This window comes from Ostrea edulis, chromosome 4 (genome assembly GCF_947568905.1).
Source record: "Ostrea edulis chromosome 4, xbOstEdul1.1, whole genome shotgun sequence".
NCBI lineage: Eukaryota > Metazoa > Mollusca > Bivalvia > Ostreida > Ostreidae > Ostrea > Ostrea edulis.
In genome coordinates, this window is record NC_079167.1 from 28,131,993 (window position 1) to 28,157,327 (window position 25,335).

Consider the following 25,335-nt stretch of genomic DNA (forward strand, 5'->3'; position numbering starts at 1 on the left):
TTCTCTAGACATTGAGTGGTCAGTATATTCCTATGTCCAGTTTGACCCTTGACCATGTGACCTCAAAATCAATAGGGGTAATCTACTCCTTAGGATATACCAGTGTAATAAGTTTGATGTCTGTCAAGCAAAGAGTTCTCAAGATATTGAGCAGAGAGTATATTCCTATGTCCAGAGTAGATTGACCCTTGATCTTTGACCTTTTAACCTGAAAAACAATAGGGGTCGTCTTCTACTCATAACCAACATACATATGAAATATCATTACGATGAAGTGAATGGTTCTCAAGATATTGAGCGGACAACATATGGTCTACCGACCGACCGACAGGTGCAAAACAATATGTCCCTCTTCTTTGAAGGGGGAGGGGGCATAAATATAGGAAACAATATATTACTAATCACCAGTTTGACCCTTGGCCATAATATGGACCCAAATTTTATAGGGGTCATCTACCCCTTATGATGTACCAGCGTACCAAGTATGATGGCGGTCATGCGAAGGATTCTCAAGACATAGAATGGACAGTATATTCCTATGTCCAGTATGACCCTTGACCTTTGCCCATGTGACCTCCAAATCAATAGGGGTCATCTACTCCTTAAGGTGTGGTAAGCTTGATGTCTGTCAATTAAAGGGTTCTATAGATATTGAGCGGACAGTGCCATGTATCCTCCTATGTCCAGTTGGTTTCAAGATACTATTTTATGTCGCAAGAGGATTGCTAAAGGTGGTAATAACTTCTCTTAAGCTTTCTTATATCGTTTTCAAATACATACTAGGTCTCTGATACATCTCCAGAGATATTTTAAAGTAAGGAAATATTTTACTAAGATATATTCTAACCTCTGCATGCGATGTCTCGTTTTAGGAATGTTTATTTCAAGGAGATAAATCAAGCTTTAAACATATACAGTATCTTATGATTTCTTATACACATATATGTATATACAAATGTACATGTATCCTGAGTATTCTTGTAAAATGTCTTTAAGTGTTTTTTTTCTCTCTCTCTTTCTTTCTCATTCTCTCTCTAACTTGCCATTCTTAATATTTCCTGTCCATGTAAATTGATCTTGTTTTGCAACATGAAACATTGTTTTTATCATATAAAAAAGGTATATTTCATCATAAATGTTGTGTAATTAGCTAATAATACTTTAACGACGTATAGCTGATTAATAATGTGAAATATATTTCGCAACGGGTCCCACAAAATATAAAGTCTGGAACATTTCAATTGGTCGATTAATGCTCTACTGAGATATGATTGAAATATCTATTGAAAAATACCTGACACCGTCCTACCTGGACAATTTACGTTACAGTCTATAGACTCATACATTCTATCAATTTCTGGTGCACGTTCTTTGTACAAAAAAAAAAAAAGAAAAGAAAAGAAATAAAACCTATCAAATTTGTGCGAAAGGAATTATGCTTGACGTTCTTTAGTTAATTAGCATAATATTTGTTGCATCACAGTATTGATTGATTATATTGTTTAACGTCCCTCTCGAGAATTTATCATTTATGTGGAGACGTCACCACCGCCGGTGAAGGGCTGTAAAATTTAGGCTTATACGCGGCGCTTACGGCCTCTTTTTACCGTGCCACATCTACTGTGACACGGGGCCTCAGGTTTTGCGGTCTCATCCGAAGGTCCGCCCCATTTTTTCGCATCATACAAAAAGTAAGGGGGTACTGCGGACCTTTTCTAACCCGGATCATCTGGGGACACATCAGAGTAAAATCTGTCCACAATAAAATGTAATTAGTGGAAAATGCCAACACAGTTTATGTCCAAGTAACTGCCGTGTTTGAAAAGATCGTGTTTTAATAGTAAATTCAAGGGGTTTCTCTAGAAGTTCAGCCAGGAATCTCAAAACTCCACTAATTACTCCCTGACGATTCATAAATGAAACCACACAAAGCCCAGATTTATAAATCATTGCTTTCAAAAAGAAGTATTCTTTGTTTCGTCTAAAAATTTCCAAGATCGAATTGGCGAAAAAAGTTGATCAGCAACTTGCAGTTAACTTCAAGAGATTAACCCATGCAATTATTGTCTACGAATTGATGGATGATCTTTCAAATATTGGTTGAAACGCGAGGAGTTTAATTTGAATTATGTTATAGAATCTTTATTGAAGCGAACTATATGTATTATTTTAAACAAAAGTCTACAAAACAACATGCAGTGATTCACCAATCTTTAAAAATTGGGTATTTTCGTTTGTAAAAACCATCCATTACCAATCAAACAGTGTACAGATATTGCATGCTAATGCGGAATATTTCTAGCCATTCTGTTTGTCTCTCAGAGACCAAGACAATAGATTAGTCGTACATGCTTTAATAGAAGTCCCGAGGAAAACAAGTTCTTCTCACGTCAAGAATTTCAGGTTGCTTAGAAAGTTCATTATCAGACACTGTTCAACTTGTCCTGTTGTTAACCCCTCCATGGAATTGTCGTCAAACTCTTTGATGGGATTATATCTGACGCTGTACGCAAGCTTGTCCCCAAATCACAGTCGTCTTTAAAATATAATGTAAGACGAGGAGTTTATTTTTCCGGCATTGTTAATCAACCACATCGAAGCTTATGTGGGGCTGAGTTACAGTGAAACCCCATTATTCTGTAAATTAAACTTCGCAACAGGAATGATGACAATTTAGGTCTGACATATTGAAAGGTCCATATAATTGTGTAAATCAATTTTAGACTGATCGATTAACATCTAATAAAGAGTAGATCGACAGTATTCACTTGAATTTGATCAACGATTTCTATGGGGACTGTCTCTATGATATCTACACCATGGCTATTTTTCAGAAAATATAAGTAGGCCAGATATGCTGTTATGGATTAGGTAAGTGATATATGTACGCAACTCGCAATATATATTTTGTTGGGATAGTTTGAGGGTTGATTGTACCTTGGACATGAGAGTCGACTTTTTTCGTACGAAAAGCAAAACTATCCTTTAACACGATACAAGGTGACTTTCAAACTTCTCAAAATTCTACCACTCTTATTGTGAAGATAATTTCGCTATTTATTACAAACTTCTTAACGGTTTACTGAAAATTAAATGCTATAATTTGACTCAATATTGTCTGTAAACAGTAAAACACAGTTACAGCGAACATGATTACGGTGAATTCACGCTTACAGTGAAGTGATTTGTTTATTCCCTGTATTTGTAAAATATGTTATGAATTCATTGGATATAACAAATTATGTGTACAATGAATCAAACTTTTTCGTCCACGACACTTCGTTATAAGCGTGCTTTACTGTATACGTTTAATGGATATGCAAGTCCGTGTTTAGGCGAATTAAGTCCTTTCAGATGGGAACAATGCTAGATGTATCACCTTGGTCGTGTAATTACTGTTTTAACTATCACTGTAACTACCTCCATTTCAACTTCGCGTAGTTGATTTATATTTTCAAAAATAAAATTCTCGAATGTTTCGAGGTACCAAGATTATGAAAAAGTGAAAATAACGATCAGTGTTCAATCTCATATTTCCTAAATAATACAAAATTAAGAGCAGGGCAAACACGGACCCTGGACACACCAGAGGTGAGATCAAGTGTCTAAGGGGAGTATGCATCCCCTGCCGACCGGTCACACCCGCCGTGAGCCATATATCTCGATCAGGTAAACGGAGTTATCCGTAGTCAAAATCAATGTGCCACGAACGGTCTCACAATTGGTATAAAATACGTCAGACAGCATTTGACCCAATGATTGGTTGTATTGGCAAACTAGATCGTTATAACGACCACAGAATTTGCGAAATGCTGACTTTAAACGAGACTGTTGAAACCCCATTACGATCAACTTGTTTGTCAGTAGCCTGCCTCGATTTAAAAACTGACCATACGCAGAACAAGCTCTTGCGTATCTAACCAGTAGAGAGATATAAACCAAATGCAGGTGATAATGGAATATTGCTACATAAATATGGGAAGTTGACGATGGAGAAGCTGAAATCATCCCGTTTGTCATACAGTTGAGTTGTCAGTTTGTCGTTAATATCTACTCTCGATACAATATCTAAGTATGAACAGAAGTGAACGACTCTGCGGTGTCTTTTATTTCGATCTCGCAGGGATATATCGAATCGACATATGATAAAGAACAATATCGCACCTGACGATTATGTGTAGATAAATTAAATTATAATGGATATGTCTGGGAGGAGATGATGACAATGTACTGGTTGGTTGTATATTGTTTAACGTCTTGCTCGAGAATCTTTCTTTCCTATGGGGACCTCACCATCGCCAGTGAAGGCCTATGTTCGGCGCTTATGGCCTTCGAGCATGAGGGGTCTTTATTGTGCCACACCTGCGGTGACACGGGGTCTCGGTTTTTGCGATCTCATCCGAAGGACCGCCCCATTTAGTTGCCTCTTACGACAAGCAAGGGGTACTGAGGACCTATTCTAACCAGGGTCTTCACGGGATAACTATGTACTGTACGCGAAAAGTGTTATAATTTTCATTTAAGAAATAAGATATCATTTTTGAATGTTGTTGGGATATGACCTGAAGTTGGTCACGTGATCAAATCCTATAACGCCCGAAGGGCGTTATAATAGATTTGATCACGTTCCAACTTCATGTCATATCCCAATAACATTCAAAAACGATATTTTGTTTCTTATATTTTCTATTTTGATTTGTGTTCTTACCGAGCTTCCATGATTATGTAGCAGATGACCAAAATAACGATCGTAGAACACAAAATATAGTTCGTAAGAGTTTTCACGAATAAAAAATTAGGAACAATATCAAAGAGAATGTAAGATATAGATATTTAATTGAAAATGTTTTAAAAAAGACGAAACATGTGTAAAAATAAAGGTAATTTAGAGCGTAAAGTTAACTGAAATGACAAGAAGAGCGGAGTAAACTACATCCGTGGTGTGATTTGGTCGCGATCAGCGATGGGGAAACTGGCGTCGGTCTAGCTTACTAAGTTGAAAACGCAATTGTTGATCACAGATTTCGACAGAAATTCAAAGGATCTGAGAGAATTGATGGTGGATATGATGGGTCAAGTTAACGTTAAGCTCTTAGTCAGGTTTTTTTTGAAAGAAACAACAGTATGTTCATCGTTAGGACTCGCGGTTGTAGCCATGCCGGGGACGATTCGAGACAGTAGGACATATTTAGACCAAGTGCAGGTAGGTTGCGTCTTTTACTTACCTTCAGTGTGTGTAAAATAAACTAAAAACGAACTGACGGAGTTTTTGTTCACTTGAGAGATTTCTGTTGTAGGATTTTAATGAAGACTCGCACCGGTTACCTGACATGAACATGTAAATTTTTCGAGCCTCGAAACCAGCCTCGCTTATAATCATGCCGAGTCATAATCGTGATGGAAGTTGCCAGGAAACAACAGGTTAACTTATCATCATGAAGTAAATACATGTAGGCTTATAACTCTGCCTACATGTTTTCGCTTCCAATATCATAGAACTTTATTTTATAAATTCGCCATGCAGAAGTTGGAGACGGTATTTAAAACTGTATAAAATGAAACAACAGAACGATATATGTTTAATGTTTCTCTTTTATAAATTGATGAAATTCTTGTTTGCTTACAAAATAAACTGTATGAATATCCTGCTGCGTTTATTTCTGTTATGGTGTCATTGCAGTGGCGGATCCAGGGTTTACCTAAGGGTGTGTGTGAAAGTCAAGTATTAGCCAAAATGCTTAGCCATTTTGGGTGCCAATCTGGAATTTTACTCACAATATTTCTATTATTTAAATTTGTGGCGAGAGGGGGGGGGGGGGTCTAAATCCCCCACTGCATTGCATAAGCAAGAAGCCAGGTGAAAATACAGGAACTAACTTTTGAAGCGGTGATTGTATTCATACGCAAGAACAAACTGATCACATGACCAAATTCATGTCACACGAAATTAATTGAACATCAATTTCATTAGTACTGTCATACAAGGAAGTGCATTGGCAAATGTAAATATTTACGCATATCATATCAGACTAAGGATTCAGCATCATATAACATTCATTGTCCCATTCTAAAGCTTGATTTGACTTTAGAATACCGCGTTCGTTTAATTTATATTCATAGATAATATCTGTCAAACATATAATCATATAAAGTCAGATTCAATGTTTAAAATATCATTTCTTGTAAAGTAGTCTAGAATGAGAGCTGAATGGCAAGAAAATGTCTCTCATCCAAATCAGACGGGTCAATCTTACCTCAAAACGACCATTACAGAGGTCAATTATTACCTCAAACTGACCATTAGAGAAGTGGTCAATTGATACTATTAGGGTTTGGCGACCATAATGATTTTATATGGTTTCCGGTGTGTATCAAATGTTAAAGATCGATTAAATTATCCCGACAATATTCTCTCGCTGACTCAAGGGAAACACTTATGACCATTTATACATGCATAAGTATTCAGTTAAATACACCCTTACATGTAATGCGTTTTGTCTGTTTGCGCATATAATGTCACAATGGATATTTTACGCTGTAACATTCTGTTTAACTTCTAGAGAATTAACTACATGTACAGTGTAGATGACAGAGAATTAACTACATGTACAGTGTAGATGACAGAGAATTGACTACATGTACAGTATAGATGACAGAGACTTGACTACATGTGCAGTGTAGATGACAGAGACTTTACTACATATACAGTGTAGATGACAGAGACTTGACTACATGTACAATGTAGATGACAGAGAATTGACTACATGTACAGTATAGATGACAGAGAATTAACTACATGTACAGTATAGATGTGACAGAGAATTAACTACATGTACAGTATAGATGACAGAGAATTGACTACATGTACAGTGTAGATGACAGAGATTTGACTACATGTACAGTGTAGATGACAGAGAATTGACTACATGTACAGTGTAGATGACAGATAATTAACTACATGTACAGTATAGATGACAGATAATTGACTACATGTACAATGTAGATGACAGAGAATTGAATACATGTACAGTATAGATGACAGAGAATTAACTACATGTACAGTGTATATGACAGAGAATTAACTACATGTACAGTATAGATGACAGAGAATTAACTACATGTACAGTATAGATGACAGAGAATTGACTACATGTACAGTATAGATGACAGAGAATTAACTACATGTACAGTATAGATGACAGAGAATTAACTACATGTACAGTATAGATGACAGAGAATTAACTACATGTACAATGTAGATGACAGAGAATTAACTACATGTACAGTATAGATGACAGAGAATTGACTACATGTACAGTATAGATGACAGAGAATTAACTACATGTACAGTGTAGATGACAGAGAATTGACTACATGTACAGTGTAGATGACAGAGACTTGACTACATGTACAGTATAGATGACAGAGAATTAACTACATGTACAGTATAGATGACAGAGAATTGACTACATGTACAGTATAGATGACAGATAATTGACTACATGTACAGTGTAGATGACAGATAATTGACTACATGTACAGTGTAGATGACAGAGATTTGACTACATGTACAGTGTAGATGACAGAGAATTGACTACATGTACAGTGTAGATGACAGATAATTAACTACATGTACAGTATAGATGACAGATAATTGACTACATGTACAATGTAGATGACAGAGAATTGAATACATGTACAGTATATATGACAGAGAATTAACTACATGTACAGTGTATATGACAGAGAATTAACTACATGTACAGTATAGATGACAGAGAATTAACTACATGTACAGTATAGATGACAGAGAATTGACTACATGTACAGTATAGATGACAGAGAATTAACTACATGTACAGTATAGATGACAGAGAATTAACTACATGTACAGTATAGATGACAGAGAATTAACTACATGTACAATGTAGATGACAGAGAATTAACTACATGTACAGTATAGATGACAGAGAATTGACTACATGTACAGTATAGATGACAGAGAATTAACTACATGTACAGTGTAGATGACAGAGAATTGACTACATGTACAGTGTAGATGACAGAGACTTGACTACATGTACAGTATAGATGACAGAGAATTAACTACATGTACAGTATAGATGACAGAGAATTGACTACATGTACAGTATAGATGACAGATAATTGACTACATGTACAGTGTAGATGACAGATAATTGACTACATGTACAGTGTAGATGACAGATAATTAACTACATGTACAGTGTAGATGACAGAGAATTAACTACATGTACAGTATAGATGACAGAGAATTAACTACATGTACAGTGTAGATGACAGAGAATTAACTACATGTACAGTGTAGATGACAGAGAATTAACTACATGTACAGTATAGATGACAGAGACTTTATATCTGGGTGATACAGTAATTAGACAACTATGTAGTGACCTCTAATAATTTTCTACAAAAGACAAATCGTGACCTGATGTGATCAAATGTGAGAGAAAAGAGGCAAAGCATGTCATTAAATAAAATCTTAAAACATGACCATTGATAAAGGCATTTGAAAGACAAATTGTGAATGTTGGTAAAGTACTATGAGAGGCAAATCTTAACCTTTGATATGGTCATATGAGAGACACGGTGTGACCTTTGATAAAGTCATAAAAGGGACAAATCTTGACCTTTGAAATGGTCGTCCGCAATACAGATTCGGAACTTTGATCTAGTCTTTAAAACGAGTAACTTCGTCATGATTCGCAAGGGTTACCTATGGCTGGATTATATATTGCTACCCCATACAAATTTCAAAACAATTGGAATCAATATTTTCAAAACAGCACGTTGTAGCAAAATCAGGGGACAATAAATTCAAAAGAGTTTTCCCTTGGCATCCTGGGATACGACAACATTAACGCAAAACTAAGGAATGAATGGAACGACGTCTATTTTTCATCAAGTTAGACAAAGTAGTAATCAGCCAACAATTAATTAATTTTGTATTCAGATTTCTACACTTTTTAAAAAGACTTTTGATAGCAACAAAGACAAGCAAGTCAATATAGATATAATCATGAAATGGGTTATCAATTGGCTTATAGGATACATGTATAGTACTAAAATGTAAGGTATATCAGAAGGTGGGAGATACAGTACAGCATGGTCCCTCCCCCTGAACCCCACCCCAGCAGTGTGCCACGTGGAACGTTCATCTTTTAAATAATGTTTTAGACTTCATTGCAAGTGGACCGGTCGTAGTAGCTCAGTGATAGAGAGTTCGTTTCGTAACCGGGATATCGCGAGTGTGCAATGGCCATAGCGGTTTTTTCCGCGGGTTGGAAATTTGCTGACTCAAAGGTATGCTAATAATTTTAGCGGAATAAATTTTGGCGGACAAGGAAGATTCATCTCTCTTGCAAATACTGAAGTCGCAATTGGTTGCATATTTGGAGAGTGAAATTTTGGCGGAAAGTTCTCTAACCTCTAAAAGAAGCCAAATTCATCACTCCGCAGAAGAAAACACCCCGCTATCCGGTATATTAAAAACGAAGGTCCCGTGTCGCGGCAGGCGTTGGTACATTAAAGAACCCTCAATGCGAAGAAATCAAATGCTTATATTCATGTTGTGTGCTTTTTGAAAAATAAGTATATTAGGCTTTTACATACAGTGTATTTGAGTTGCAATGCCATACATAAACATGTATGTTCGCCACAGTGCTTTTATTCAATGAAAAAGGTAATCACTTTCATAACGTTCGTCATACCGTATCATTTTTCAATACTCGGTCTCGTACGGGTATTCAACAATTTTGTCATTTCTTGAGCTTAAATTCGGCGTGTACTAATTATTAATGGTGTTTCGCAATGAAATATCTGCTTTTATCAATCAACGAAGAAATTATTCAAGAAAAGTATAACTATTTACTGATACCCTGTTGACCTATCACCAATCAGCAGGGTACCAGTGTAAGTAAAACTAGTACTAAGATCCTTGATAGCCTTGTTTTTATTCATTACAGAGCGTGGTCTATTCTGATAAGAGTTTTCAAACTGTGCATGCGTTTCTGCGGAACCAATGGTTTCGTTTCTGCGGGATTGAAGATAATGTATTCTTTACAATATTTCCAACATTAATGCAATACGCACTTGATTGGGGATTGAAATATATCTATTTATTCATTCATGAAATGAAAGGAGACGATAACGAACAGTGATCAATCTCATAACTCCTACAAACAATACAAAATAGAGAGTTGGGCAAACACGGACCCCTGGACACACCAGAGGTGGGATCAGGCGCCTAGCAGGAGTAAGCATCCCCTGCCGACCGGCCACATCCTCCTTGAGCCCTATATCTTGATCAGGCAAACGGAGCTATCCGTAGTCAAAATCAGTGTGCCAAGAACGGTCTAACAATCAATCTGAAACACTTCAGACAGCATTTGACCCAATGATAGGTTGTAATGGCGAACTAGATTGTTATAACGACCATCAATACAAAAAGGGTGTGCAGTGTTTTGAGGATTCAAGACTATTTCTGCGGGTTCACACATCTAGTTAGATATTCCACTGGTCTTGGGGTGATAAGAGGAGTCGAGTCCAGAAAAGTGAAAACTCCAAACAATTGTAAATGAATATATACCTTTTAAATCGTTATCCCTCCACGTAAAATTATTTCTACTAACTAATTTTGCTTTCTATAGCACTTAGGATCATATCATATTAAAATATGACTTCACAATCAACTCTTCGTCCTGAAGGGGTGTACAAATGTACAAAACGCGTATCGTCAGTGTGGTCCGATACATATAATAAAAAGATTTTAAAAAAAGAACGTGATTTCTTTCATCTTCTGCGGCCTGATATCTCTGACGCTTGCGGCAAGTTAATTTCTTCATTTTAATTGCTACGATATTTATAGTATTATTTGTTTCTGGATTTTCAAATAAGCTGAACCAAGTGAACTCCCTACTCCGTCATATAAAACTTTTATTACCAACTGTTTAATGGACATGAAATGATTGTAAAATACAAAATAAAAGTTATAATAAATCAAATGGAACAACATATTGCTATAGTCTTAATAAAAATAAACCCATCACTTCACGCTTTATAACGATTCACGTAATACCTTGATTTATTTTATCAGACCTGCGATACATTGTAAATTGTGTACCTGATAGAACGAAACAATATTATGGCGGTATGTGCCCAATAAAATTCACAATCAATGCTGTTAAGTAACTCATTTTTGGAAAGATGAATATGATATCAAACATTTACTTTATCATCAAGTTCATATGGAATCTATCACGTTATGCTAAAAGGATAATGTTTTATTCGTCCCTTGGGCAGAACCCTCTCGTTCATTGCACTAAACCGTGCCCTTAGTCTTAGGAACATAAAGTCAAATACTCTCACGTGCGAGTTATCCAATAAGGATCCGAGATTAGGTTAAGTATCTTCAAGGATATTGTATCATTGCACTTACATATGTATTATCATATAAATTATTAGAAACATGTGTTCCTTTGTTATGATAAGTCTGGTTAGTATGACATTGTGATAGTTCTACAATTAGGACTCTTTCTGCGAGATTCTAATGAATGATCGTTCATTTTATTGACGTTGTATGTCCTTTCGAGGATATTTCACTCACACTAAGACGTCATTCGCTTTACGTGAAATGCCACTAAAAAGACGGACTGGCGCTCGAGGAGCGAGATATTTAATTAATATAAAGCGGGGTATTTAATTAATATAGAACGAGGTATTTAATTAATATAGAACGAGGTATTTCATTAATATAGAACGAGGTATTTAATTAATATAGAGCGAGGTATTTAATTAATATAGAACGAGGTATTTAATTTATATAGAGCGGGGTTTTTAATTATCATAGACTTTAGTGAAAGTTTTCTCACTGTTTGCACACTCTCTGGCAAGTAAAACATACAAGTCTTTATAATCTTGGCCGGTATATCAATTAAATATAAACACTAGCAAGTATGCCCTATCTTATTTTAAAATTTGAAACATTTTCAGACACCTGAACTGCAGATGTAGGATTTGATTATCCACGTATGTTCATATCGTAAACAGTTATATCAATTAATTTATAGTCATTTTAATGCATTAGTGAAAACTATGTTCAAATTACATGTATAGTCGTCATTATGAATTTTTTTAAAACCCAAATTGGCTAAGTTCGGCAATAGTCATTTCCGGTCCTGAAACTTATACACTATGATTTCTCATAAATCCAGTGAATTGGTCAGGTATAGAAATAAAAATTACATTTTCCAAAATTTAATTTCGTTTATAAAATATCAATTTACAAAGTTGTGTTTTTTGTATTTTCTTTGAAAATTTTAAATTTCGTTAAAAAAAAATTCAATATTTCCTGCATCTGATCGAATAGAAATCAGAGGCCACATGCGTTGATCGAAACTGGCTTCATGTGTTAGCGAATTATGATATAAAGATTGACGTGTGCCAATCTTATCGGGATCGATGCATGTGGCTCATCCATAGTAATTTTCATTTTTTATGAGTTTAAAAAAATCCGGAAATGTCATGCGCTTGTGACGTTATATAATATATTATATTATATTATCTGCTAAAATTATCGGCTTTAACGTTTTCATTTTTACATTTAAGCAGTTTTGAATTAGTCAAAATTTGAATCAAAGTTAGACTATTCGTGAACCTTTTAGTTTCATAAAGATCTTAGGTTATTATCAAATGTCAAGGTCACTAAAAGGAAAACTGAAAGATTTTGAAAGAACATTTTCATCTAAATTTCTCTGACTAGCAGAAATGACATTTTTTAAGCCCTTGGTTTCCTATTGTTTATCAAGGTTATATTTTAATAAAAGTCACTCAAAAGCGAATTTAAATTTGAACTTTTGTTGAATAAGATTTAAGATACATTTCCCATTCAATTTTTAATCAAATTTTCGGGAGTTTAACATGCATAAAGAAATTGGAGAATGAACATAAGCCAGGAAGATAATTACTGAAAGGATGGTTTTCCTGTTAATTAGAATTTGTTCTGTTACGCTGCATTGTGTATATACTAAAGAACTGGTTACTTTGGGATTTTTATTTTACAATATATGCAACAAAACCACGACATTCTCATATGGTGTGACATCATTTGTTTGATTTGAAGCGTGCATTGGTGTAACATTGTTGTCTACTCACTCTCCATAATGTCATGTTTCTTTGAATATATATTGAGAATTGTATTTATGTATATCCAATGAGCTTGTGGTTCATTGAAATAAAGAATCTGAAAATATCTTATCATATATGCACTTGAATGAATGTAATCTTACGCCTACTGGTTTTCAAGTTTGAATATGAAAGATCAATGTGACTGGGATAGTACTTCTAAAATTCCCTGAGATTCTGATTGTAATAAAATCGTAGGAATACTATTCTACCACACGCACGTTGTGAGGGGGATGTCCCGCTATGCAGTGCTTTTGTTTGAGTTATGTTTAGTTTGCTCGAGTCGATCATAAAGAGGCAACACGATAGAAAGGTGAGGAGTATGTAGAATTTTGACGTACGTATTCCCAGTCGCAGCGTGAATTAAGTTTTCATTTACCAAATGTTAGGCCATTCTTTCAGGGTATGCTTACTCCTCCTACGCACTGATCCCATCTCTGATGTGTCCAAGGGTCCTCGTTTGGCCAACTCTTAATTTTGTATTCTTTATAGGAATAATGAGATTGATTACTGTTCGTTATCTTTACTTTTTCATGTAATACACTTAAGGATATTGTTTTGAATCAGCCAGTATTGCAAATATACTTGGTTTTAAATGCAAAGCAACTCGAGGGAAAGTACAAATGTTATGCAACGTTCTCTAAATTTCCATCACTGGGACAAAACAATTCATAAACCAATAGCCAGCCCCAGTGACTGATAGTACTAGAAAAAGTGCGATTCTGTAGAGATATCCTACGCAAAACACGCAATTGCATTGGAATTTAATGGACAATTCTTTTATTCATACTAGAAGTTTTCGACAGTTTTTCTTCGTGTCCTGATTTTATGTGTCTATATACCTCCCTAGATACCTATTTCAGCTGAGAAACGACATAACAGAAAATGATTTCATATTGCCAACATTACCAAAACAATCACGATTCATTCACCGCTGCTCTGCGTTTGTTGTGAAATTTCGACAAAGAATGGTCGGAAATGAACTCTGGGAATACGAAGGGGACAATTTAATACCACATAGGTGGTAAAGTTTAGAAAATTGTGGGATGTTTTAACTTAATTGTTAGCTCACAATGAAGAAAAGCACAGATATTATGAGAAAGGAGAAAGAAACAAAATACTTTGTAGAATGATAAAACTGTGTCAACGTTTTGTCGTTTATTAAAATTATGAGAATCGAGTAGCGCTAGAGATGTGACCCGCTGAATATCTGGCTGTGTATGGATCCACGCTCTGTGCCTGGTCATTCGATGGTACACTGATTAGCTTTGTTTGAGATAAATCATACAGACACATACTTAGTTCATGTAGTACCCATTAGTTTGAAAACGATGGTATCATTTTTTTCATTGAAGAAATTTTCGACTTGTTTGTTATTTTACGTCCCTTTTGAGAGCTGAGACGTCACCGGTTGCAGGATTAAGTGCCACAAATTTTCATCCCAGCATTGCACTCAAAGCCTAGTAGTGAAGGTTCTTTAATGTGCCAACGCCTACCAATACACCCGACCTCCGTTTTTTAAAGTTATATCCAAAAGACACGTGACTTTTCCTTTTAATGCCGGGCGAATAGATAAGGAATAGCCACTATCTATGTTAAAGTTAGACGTGGCGCCGGAAGGAATAGCCACTATATATGTTAAAGTTAGACGTGGCGCCGGAAGGAATAGCCACTATCTATGTTAAAGTTTGACGTGGCGTCGGAAGGAATAGCCACTATCTATGTTAAAGTTTGACGAGTCGCCGGAAGGAATAGCCACTATCTATGTTAAAGTTAGACGTGGCGCCTGGAGAAAGAATAGCCACTATATATGTTAAAGTTTGACGTGGCGCCGGAAGGAATAGCCACTATCTATGTTAAAGTTTGACGTGGCGCCGGAAGGAATAGCCACTATATATGTTAAAGTTTGACGTGGCGTCGGAAGGAATAGCCACTATCTATGTTAAAGTTTGACGTGGCGCCTGGAGAAAGAATAGCCACTATATATGTTAAAGTTTGACGTGGCGCCTGGAGAAAGAATAGCCACTATATATGTTAAAGTTTGACGTGGCGCCTGGAGAAAGAATAGCCACTATATATGTTAAAGTTTGACGTGGCGCCTGGAGAAAGAATAGCCACTGTATATGTTAAAGTTTGACGTGGCGCCTGGAGAAAGAATAGCCACTATCTATGTTAAAGTTTGACGTGGCGCCGGAAGGAATAGCCACTATCTATGTTAAAGTTTGACGTGGCGCCTGGAGAAAGAATAGCCACTATCTATGCTAAAGTTTGACGTGGCGCCGGAAGGAGTAGCCACTATTTACACTAAAGTTTGACGAGGCGCCGGAAAGAATAGCCACAATCTATGCTAAAGTTTGACGAGGTGCCGGGAGGAATAGCCATTATCTATGCTAAAGTTTGACGAGGCGCAGGAAAGAATAGCCACAATCTATGCTAAAGTTTGAAGAGGCGCCGGAAAGATTAGCCATTATCTATGCTAAAGTTTGACGTGGCGCCGGGATCGAGATTTGAACTGGGGATTCTCCGGTTACGAAGCGAGCGCCTAAATCAGTAGGCTACCGCGAGACATCGGTAAATAAACACGCTCTATCTCTTTCATTCTCATAAAAGGCCCTGTCCTTCGAGATCCTTAAATTAGCTAGTATTGGTTGAATTGATAACGGTAACACGTACTTCGTACCAGACGAACGTTGTAGGTACATGTAGACCACCACACACATGTACACATTTTCTCTCCCCTATTATAACTAATCTACATCCACCGATTTCTTTCTCCTTTTATTTGGTTTGGTCTCCCACATTTCCTTCTGCCCTCTGGAACCCATGCCAATCCTCATTTTCAGTACATCATGATGTCTTACATGTATGTGGGCTTGCCATTTTATTTTAAGTCTGATCCACGTGCAGTTAGTTTGGCTTGAGGTCTGTTTTTGTTATATTTCAGTTCATGAGTTCAATTTTCACAAGGTGTTTCTCTATAGTCTTAATTTCGCATTACGGTCAATGCTAGTTTTTGCCTGATTAAAGCATTTCTCGCTTTTGACAGGTTGTTGTTCCTATCAGTATTCAACATCTTCCACAGCGTTGCCATTCATCGCGATGTTTTCGTTGCATTTTTACATTCATCCTTAATACTTTACATTTGTTGATATTTATACATTTGTTGATATTTACTTTCAGTACTGTGAAGAATATTTGTTTTCAGTTTATGTTGTATATATAATTGCCGTCTCATGGTGAAGTCCGTCTAACTTTCACCTGATTCTTTTTCCGCGGCCGTTCTGTACTTTCACTCATCCAATTCATGATGATTAAGAACAGTATTCCAGTCAAATTATAACCCCCGGTATTCATATTAAATCAATCAGTTGTTTCCCCTTTACTTAGTACTGTAATCAGTTGTTCCCCTTTACTTAGTACTGTAATCAGTTGTTCCCCGTTTACTTAGGACTGTAATCAGTTGTTCCCCCTTTACTTAGGACTGTAATCAGTTGTTCCCCCTTTACTTAGGACTGTAATCAGTTGTTCCCCCTTTACTTAGGACTGTAATCAGTTGTTCCCCCTTTACTTAGTACTGTAATCAGTTGTTCCCCCTTTACTTAGTACTGTAATCAGTTGTACCCCCTGTACTTAGGACTGTACATTCTAGATTTCTTATTATGCTATTTTGCTATGTTGATTGTCTTGAGACAAATGACTTTGATTTCATAGATGACTATAGAGTGTTTCTATTTACTGAATCGAACGATTTCTTAGCATTAGTTACGTTCATACAGTAATGAATGCTAATCATGTGACTATTCAATGGCGTTTCCTGTGTTCGTGTTTCTCATCCTGTTCCATAGAGCTCATTCTATTGTCAGCTTGTTCTTTCTACAGTCTGTAATCTTCAGGGGTTTTTAATCTAAGCTTGTTCGTTCTACAGTCTGTAATCTTTAGCTTTTTATTCTAAACTTGTTCTTTCTACAGTCTGTAATCTTCAGGGTTTTTTTTTTTTAATTCTAAGCTTGTTCTTTCTACAGTGTGTAATCTTTAGGGTTTCTTTTATTCTAAACTTGTTCTTTCTACAGTCTGTAATCTTTAGCTTTTTATTCTAAGCTTGTTCTTTCTACAGTCTGTAATCTTTAGCCTTTTATTCTAAGCTTGTTCTTTCTACAGTCTGTAATCTTTAGCTTTTTTATTCTAAGCTTGTTCTTTCTACAGTCTGTAATCTTTAGGGTTTTTTATTCTAAGCTTGTTCTTTCTATAGTCTGTAATCTTCAGGGGTTTTATTCTAAGCTTGTTCTTTCTATAGTCTGTAATCTTTAGCTTTTTTATTCTAAGCTTGTTCTTTCTACAGTCTGTAATCTTCAGGGTGTTTTTTATTCTAAGCTTGTTCTTTCTATAGTCTGTAATCTTCAGAGGTTTTAATCTAAGCTTGTTCGTTCTACAGTCTGTAATCTTTAGCTTTTTATTCTAAGCTTGTTCTTTCTACAGTCTGTAATCTTCAGGATTTTTTATTCTAAGCTTGTTCTTTCTATAGTCTGTAATCTTCAGGGGCTTTATTCTAAGCTTGTTCTTTCTACAGTCTGTAATCTTCAGGGGTTTTATTCTAAGCTTGTTCTTTCTATAATATGTAATCTTCAAGGGTTTTATTCTAAGCTTGTTCTTTCTACAGTCTGTAATATTTAGCTGTTTTATTATAAGGTTGTTCTTTGTACAGTGTGTAATCTTTAGCTTTTTTTTCTAAACTTGTTCTTTCTACAGTGTGTAATCTTTAGCTTTTTTATTCTAAGCTTGTTCTTTCTACAGTGTGTAATCTTTAGCTTTTTTATTCTAAGCTTGTTCTTTCTACAGTGTGTAATCTTTAGCTTTTTTATTCTAAGCTTGTTCTTTCTACAGTCTGTAATCTTCAGGGATTTTTTATTCTAAGCTTGTTCTTTCTACAGTCTGTAATCTTCAGGGATTTTTTATTCTAAGCTTGTTCTTTCTACAGTCTGTAATCTTCAGGGATTTTTTATTCTAAGCTTGTTCTTTCTACAGTCTGTAATCTTCAGGGATTTTTTATTCTAAGCTTGTTCTTTCTACAGTGTGTTATCAACAGCTCTTTTAATTCGAAGTTTGCTCTTTCCACAATCTGCAGTACACGGATCAGATGGATGGATATATAGATATATTAGATAGAGAGATCGATAAATAGATAAAGATACATCTGTAGATATATAGATAGATAAATAGATGATTGATATATAGATATGAAAACGGTATTGGGAAATTACGTACACTGTAAGCCCTAGTAACACATTTCATTTGATTAATCGGAGATCAGCGAAATAGATAGTGAATGAATAATTCGGATTCACAAAATACTTTTACAACCAATCGCATCAGAATAATAACAAATCCTCGTTTAAAGACATGATGGCATTGGTAAGTGAATAATGAGCACCTGTTTTAAGATTTTAGACTTTTAATGAAGACCTATTTTAACGGTAACACCATTGGGAAGCCCGTAAAACGGATGTGAGTGACCATTTAGTGGACATCTGACTATTGATTCTCATGCACCTATTGATATTTTGCTCTTTTGTATTTCATACACAAATAATGTTTGGCTAACGATAGCGAGCTTACTATATCAAAATGTGACGTATTCTAAAATTTAAATCTTTGTTGTAATTTGCGGTATAAATCCAGAACGTTTAATGGTTGGTACTTTTTGCCAGGAAGTAGTTCTGGAGATGACAGGTTTGCAGGATGATGTAATTTTGGTGAATAGATCATTCTTTATGTTGAAAAAAAGAAGTGTTACCAGAAAGTATTTTTGTGAACTCTGAAAAACCATTAAGTTCACATTCTTTTAAATAATTAAGCACGTAATGTGAGAAAGTAGAACCCAGCAGGAAAAGCGTTTAACTGTTCTAGCACCACGAGGTGAGAGACAATCCCGATGTAAATCACAAACCGTTACCTTAAATTAGTATAAAGCACTTGTTCTTATAAATTAAATTCCGTCTAAAATATATGGCGACCTTAAAATGCCTACATATTGTATTCTTAATTCAAATAAACGGTCTTTGCAAGATCATTGACTATGTATCTTTAGATTTGTCAGTGACCTAGAGGGCATAAACGCAATTGAAATATCATAAAAGGGTTCAGACCTTTTGATTGGTTTTATACATGAAATAAATGAGACGGGGGGAATAACGACCGGGAGTGATGTTTATATGTACATATTGTACAAACATGTAGCGATCGACACCTGCGGTTGCATGCTGGGTGTGAAAACCCATACGGTACAAACTCGGACTAATTATTGGAGATCAGCGTCACGTGGGTGACCATTTGCTAGGGATTGCGAATTTTCAAAGGGAGTTAATCGTGTATCTGGAAGACAATTCCTGATTCAATCAACAACAACACGGTTCCCATCTTCAATTTGAAGAATCAGCTGTTTATCTTTGTTAGTTATAATATATCCATGACAAATTGTAAATATCGAACAGTGATCAATCTCATGAATCCTATAAATACAAATTTAAGAGAACGGCAAACACAGAACTCTGGGCGCAATCAGGTGCCTAGGAGGAGTAAACATCCCCTGTTAACCGGTCACACCCGCATTAATCACTATATCTTGATCAGGTAAACGGAACAATCCGTAGTTAAAATTAGAAAGTAAAGAATGGCCTAATGATTGGTTTGAAACATGTCAGACAGCACTGGACCTTATGACAGGTTGTATTTGTAAATTAGATCGTTAAAACAACCATAGAATTTGCAAAATGCTGACTTTAAACGAGACTGATAAAACCCCATAAACATAAATTTGTCAGTAGCCTACCTCGCTTTATAAAACTAAACATATGCAGAACATATAGAAATTATGTTTAAATCATATTTTGTTTTGTTAACAATGCCTTCCGGGGACCTTGATTGGTCAATAAAATATCTTGTATCTTATACATACATGTAATTAACCCGATGTGATTCAGTGGTAGATCGATCGCTTCGTGACCGGGCAGTGGTAGGTTCGAACCCTGCTCGTGCTTTGTAATACAGGTAAAGTAGGCAGTGACTGTTCAGGATTTCGCCAAACGCTTAGCACTTAGAAGAGAGAGACGCGGGACCTTCGGGTGGGGCCTTATGAATTAAGGTGCGTTGTGGACATATAGAATCCGCATTGTTACAACCATGAGAGCCATACATAGGTTTAAATTTGTGGCACTTCATCCACAGATGGGGGACCTCTCAATATGGGTGAAATGTTCTCGAAGCGATGTAAAACAAATACATAAACCAAATAAAACCCCATCGGTTTATTACATCTATTCAATGTCAGGTACTAGTAATTTATTTCATAGAAAAATACAGTAGAATTTATACAAAATGAAAACAGAATGAATTATTTGATATTGCAATGTAATATAAATGTGAAAATTAAACAGTCTGCGTGGGAAAGATGAATAAAAATATAAATCCCCAATACTTATACCATTATTTTTACCAACAGTTACTGTCAGAAGAATATATTGAACATTCTTCCAAACCTTTTGATGTTGATGTGCTTATCCAAAACATTTTAAATTCGCTGGATTATTGCCATAGCCAGTATTAAATACATTAATAGTTAATAACTGTGATCTACAGGGAAATAAACAAAATTGAAGATGAAACCTTTGTGTAGGTGTGAGTATTAAGTTTCGAAACTATGATTTTTTTTCTCTCAAAACGATTAGGCAAATTATTAATCACCGAGATTTTTTAAAGAAAGACAAGAGAAGTTTTGAACTGAATTTTGTTCTCATAAATTTTCTTTCAGAGAGATATTTGTATTATGAAGAGCTATTATGGTTACGACCGAATCTTGTTACTAAAACACCGTTTCTTTTATGTGAATACGATGCAATGACTTGCTAAAAAATGTACCTTGCCAAAAATAGACTGTGATCATTCAGGTAACTATAAAGGTAATCATTAACACCTGAGCAGGCAGTTTGTGGCAGCAGTCGTATCGTATGAATGTGTACGAATTGTAGGCGGGGAATTGCGTTTTACAGCAAAATCATAGCATTATAATACTGTGGAAGGTTCCGATTATTCAAACATAAAACGTGACTAAACGCACGACTGACGTAAAAATACTGGTATAACAAATGCATGATAAATACCTTGATTTTCGATCTCAGTCTATGTAAATCTCGTGTCTGGTCCTTATTTCCTGGAGCTGTCCTTTTCCAAAGAAGAATCCCTACTATCGAATACGTTATGGAAAGAATTAATAATGGAATTATGTATGTACACAAAAACAGACACACAGTATAAATCTTCCGAGATTCCTGAGATGGCCAAACTTCTTCACATTTGTAAATGTCCCCGTATTGTTGTGCCCTGCCGACAAAAAACTGCACGGATGCTAATGATAGAGCACAGAACCATATCACAGCTATAACGTATTTTGATCGTGAATAAGTTACCCGGGATCTTAAAGGGAATATTACGGCTAGGAAACGGTCTATTCCAATGGCCATATTTGTCAAGACACTGGCCGCAACAGCGAAGAGTTGAACAAAAAGCACTAGAGTACAGAGTGGCTTGTAGAAAACCCAGTGCCCTAAAATAGTGTCTGCAAAAGTAAAGGGCATGCAGAAAAACGCCATCACCAAGTCTGCAACTGCCAAGTTGATCAAAAATGGGCGAAGGTCGGTCCTAGAATGTCGTCCTTTAACAAATACTAAAACCACAAAAATATTCCCAGTTATAGACAGTAGAGTTGTTAGGCTGTACAGAACCATCAGCCCCGTTAGGGATTCGTCAGATAACAACTGACTCCCACTTTTACTCAAATGAGAGTCATTTGTTGCTGAGGATACATTCAGCGTCGTGAGGTTATTGATGTGTCTGAGAGAATTCACAGTAGACGTCTCACTAAAATTGCTGGACATATCCGTCTGAACAGTGTCAATAGATATAAAAATTTCATTCATACTGTGCTGTGATTTTCGCTGTTCTACTCTTCAATGTAATGTTATATGAATTCTACGTTATAAGTTCCAACAGTTCTCTCTGTCTGTCAGCACTTCGAATGGGCGGAGACTACCACCACGTGCAATTAGAAAACACATCCCGGATCGATCGTATAATTCCGAAACAAGTGAAATACTTACACCTTTGTGGGATTAAAACGTCCGTTTGAATTGACTTAAGGCACGCACTTCTAGGGAAAGCCTTCGTGTGATCAAATTATTGTCCGTACTGTTATAGTAAGAATATGTCATTAATTCGGCTCCGTGTTGTTGCGCTTGCGATTCTTACCGACATCTGCTAAGAATAATTCGGAAGATTTGTTGAATGAATGTGATAGAGATAGGCTGGTTGTAGAGTTATCAATTCCACTTAATGAAGACTTTACGCCAGTCGTAGATGATCACTGGTCAGATAGCTTAATATCATGCATTAATAACTTTATCAGATCCCAACATAAACAAGCAATTACAATAGGTTCATAAAAATCGTTCTCGTTAAATCTAACAGTTGTTTGATAAATGTTCATAAAGAACGGATAAGACCTGAAATAAGAGGTGGCTTTTTTAAGTTCCATTTGTGTGTGATGATTACGTCACCAATGGACAGGTTTATTGGTCTATTTCGAAAGATTTAGTATTTCGAAAACTACGATAAAATAAACAAATGGATTTATTACGAAGCAGGTACCATTCATATCACTTCAGTTCTGCCGAGATATACACTTTGTTATACATATATGTGATTGGCATTCCAGGAAGACTTTAACCTGGGTAGATATCACCTGTAGAGAGATATGTAATCTTATCTCCAGTCTAAAGCCGTCTAACGGAGAAATCTAAACACCCGTATACTGTATAATCGCTAAACTTTTGTATGGAAAATAGGGAAAATTTAGAATATCTAGAGTAGGTCTTATTGACAAAACCTTGTACATAGTAAGTAATTCATTTAAGGAAACAGTACGTCAATGATAATGAACTTAGATTGCGTTCCGAAAATCCCCTAGAAAGTTCTTCCTTGTTTCCTGTGTAAAAATTATTATATTGGTTTTTCGCCATTCTCGAGTGCACAGTAACTTAGTCACTGTTTTGAATTATTTTCATATATAGATACTTATATAAATACTGTGCAAATCATGCAGTCTGTGATTTTGTTCATTTATTTGTTATTATTGTTAGAATCTGTAGGACACCAGAAATAGTCCTTTTTACCACCCCCGCCCCAAGATGTGTTTGATTACCACACGTTCCATAGGAGTGGTCATTGGGATAATAAACTGTCTAGGTGACATTGAAAGGCATCTAGTACACAAATAATTAATTTATTTTTTTTATAAATACCGATGCAATGTTAATGCCGATGATTTAAAGTGAAGCGTTTGATGAAAGAAAATTTTCAAATTCTCTTACATTCCTATCATTTGCTAAACATTAATTCTCTAACTTCTGTGGTTTACAGTTTATTAGGAAGTTTTGGACAGAATGAGAGGATTGTTTATTTTACGTCCCGTCGAGAATTTTTCACTCATATTGAGAAGAAAAAAATCATACAGAAATGAATGACCAACGACACGAACAACCAGATTGTCAAATTTTCGGAACGACCTAGATACGTTTGTAGATTAGTGTAGTTGTAGTGTTAGGTGTATTTATGTGTAGTTTTTGTTATTATTCCCTGTTACTATTGGCCACATTATGTAATTCTATCCGTTTGTCCTGAAGAAGGGACAGGTCGTCCCGAAAATTTGACAATCTGGTTGTTCGTGTCGTTGGTCATTTTGTTCGTGTCGTTGGTCATTTTAGTGCTTTGTATACATACAAATATATAAAAATTGTATACATACAATATATATATATATATATATATATATATATATATATATATATATTTCAAGTGTAATCCCGTGGGGATCCGGGTTAGAATAGCTTCTCGTTACCCTTTGTCATAAAAGGCGACTAAATGGGGTGGTCCTTCGGATGAGACCGCAAAAACCGAGGCCCCGTGTCACAGCAGGTGTGGCACGATAAAAATCCATACCTGCTCAAAGACTGTAAGTGCCGAGTTTACGCCTAAATTTTGCAGCCCTTCACCGGCCCAATGGTGACGTCTCCATATGAGTGAACAATTCCCAAATGGGACGTTAAACAATATACAACCAACCAATCATTTTTTTACAAATCTTTCATGCCGGCGAGTTAATATCTCTCTCTCTCTCTCTCTTCTGCGTGTTTGATTGAAAACTTTGCCAGAGTCTCGGTTTGATACACATCAAACTGCAAAGCTTCTTGACAACATGGTGACCTTTTTAATCAATTTCACTAAACCCGAAAATGAGCTTTAACAACAACAAAAAATAAGCAGCTGCTTTTTCGCCATTCCTCCAGAAAAATTCTTGCATGAAGATCCAATATATTATAGTATGATTTACTGTAAAAGACGAGAGGAGCCGAATTGTTGGAAATCAAAATGTCTGCATGTGATTGATCACTGAAACACGAAGACAATGTTGATTCAAGCGAACGGAACTTGCATTTCAAGCAAAAGAACTAAATATATATCCGGAGTATTGACACCACTATATTTTTCAATAAATATCGGCCCTAAACGCAAGATCTAATGGCTCTAAATATGACTCGCAAAAACATTGCTTTACATAATTGTAAAAGGTATTATGTACATGTAAAGGGTGTCTCCATAGTTCAAACGGAAATAAACAGTTCGGACAGAACTGTTGATTGTTTAGAAAATGTTGAAATGAAGAGGAACTATTTCTAATTGTGAAGTATTTTAACGACTTATATCTGCCCTGATTTCGCGCCAATCTGTCAGTATATCCTTTACTCGATACATCTTAGAATTGTCAATGCAAATTATTTAACATCTTCTCCAAAATCTTGTTTACTGTCATCGGAGTCAAAACAATTGAAATTTTGATTATAAAGGTGTTTCTTAATGTACTATCTCCCTTACTATATTGAATATAAATACATAAAGTATCATAAAAGGGCACGTAGCTGTTCTTCATGAGCGGGAGTACATAAGATGATTCATTGGATTATAACAAAATCACAAATCCTGGAGTAAGAACTTGCGTTCAATCTATAC

The 25,335-nt window shown here is 35.8% G+C and overlaps 1 protein-coding gene and 1 long non-coding RNA gene across 3 annotated transcripts in view; one reads left to right on the forward strand and one right to left on the reverse strand.

Annotated features, from left to right (window-relative positions):
• LOC125672431 (prolactin-releasing peptide receptor-like) overlaps window positions 1–22,466 on the reverse strand; it is a 37,733-nt gene extending 15,267 nt beyond the window's left edge. For both annotated transcript variants that reach the window (XR_007368990.2, XM_048908683.2), the window contains exon 1: window positions 21,375–22,466. Coding sequence is in view for 1 of the 2 variants with exons in the window: in XM_048908683.2 (XP_048764640.2) it covers window positions 21,375–22,190 (816 nt within the window). In the remaining variant the exon portion in view is untranslated. The remainder of the gene's footprint in view (window positions 1–21,374) is intronic.
• On the forward strand, window positions 1,015–5,638 carry LOC130053758 (uncharacterized). The gene is made up of 2 exons (XR_008802116.1): window positions 1,015–5,203; window positions 5,298–5,638. It is a non-coding gene; the product is annotated as an uncharacterized LOC130053758 (long non-coding RNA).
• Window positions 22,467–25,335: the final 2,869 nt, after the last annotated feature.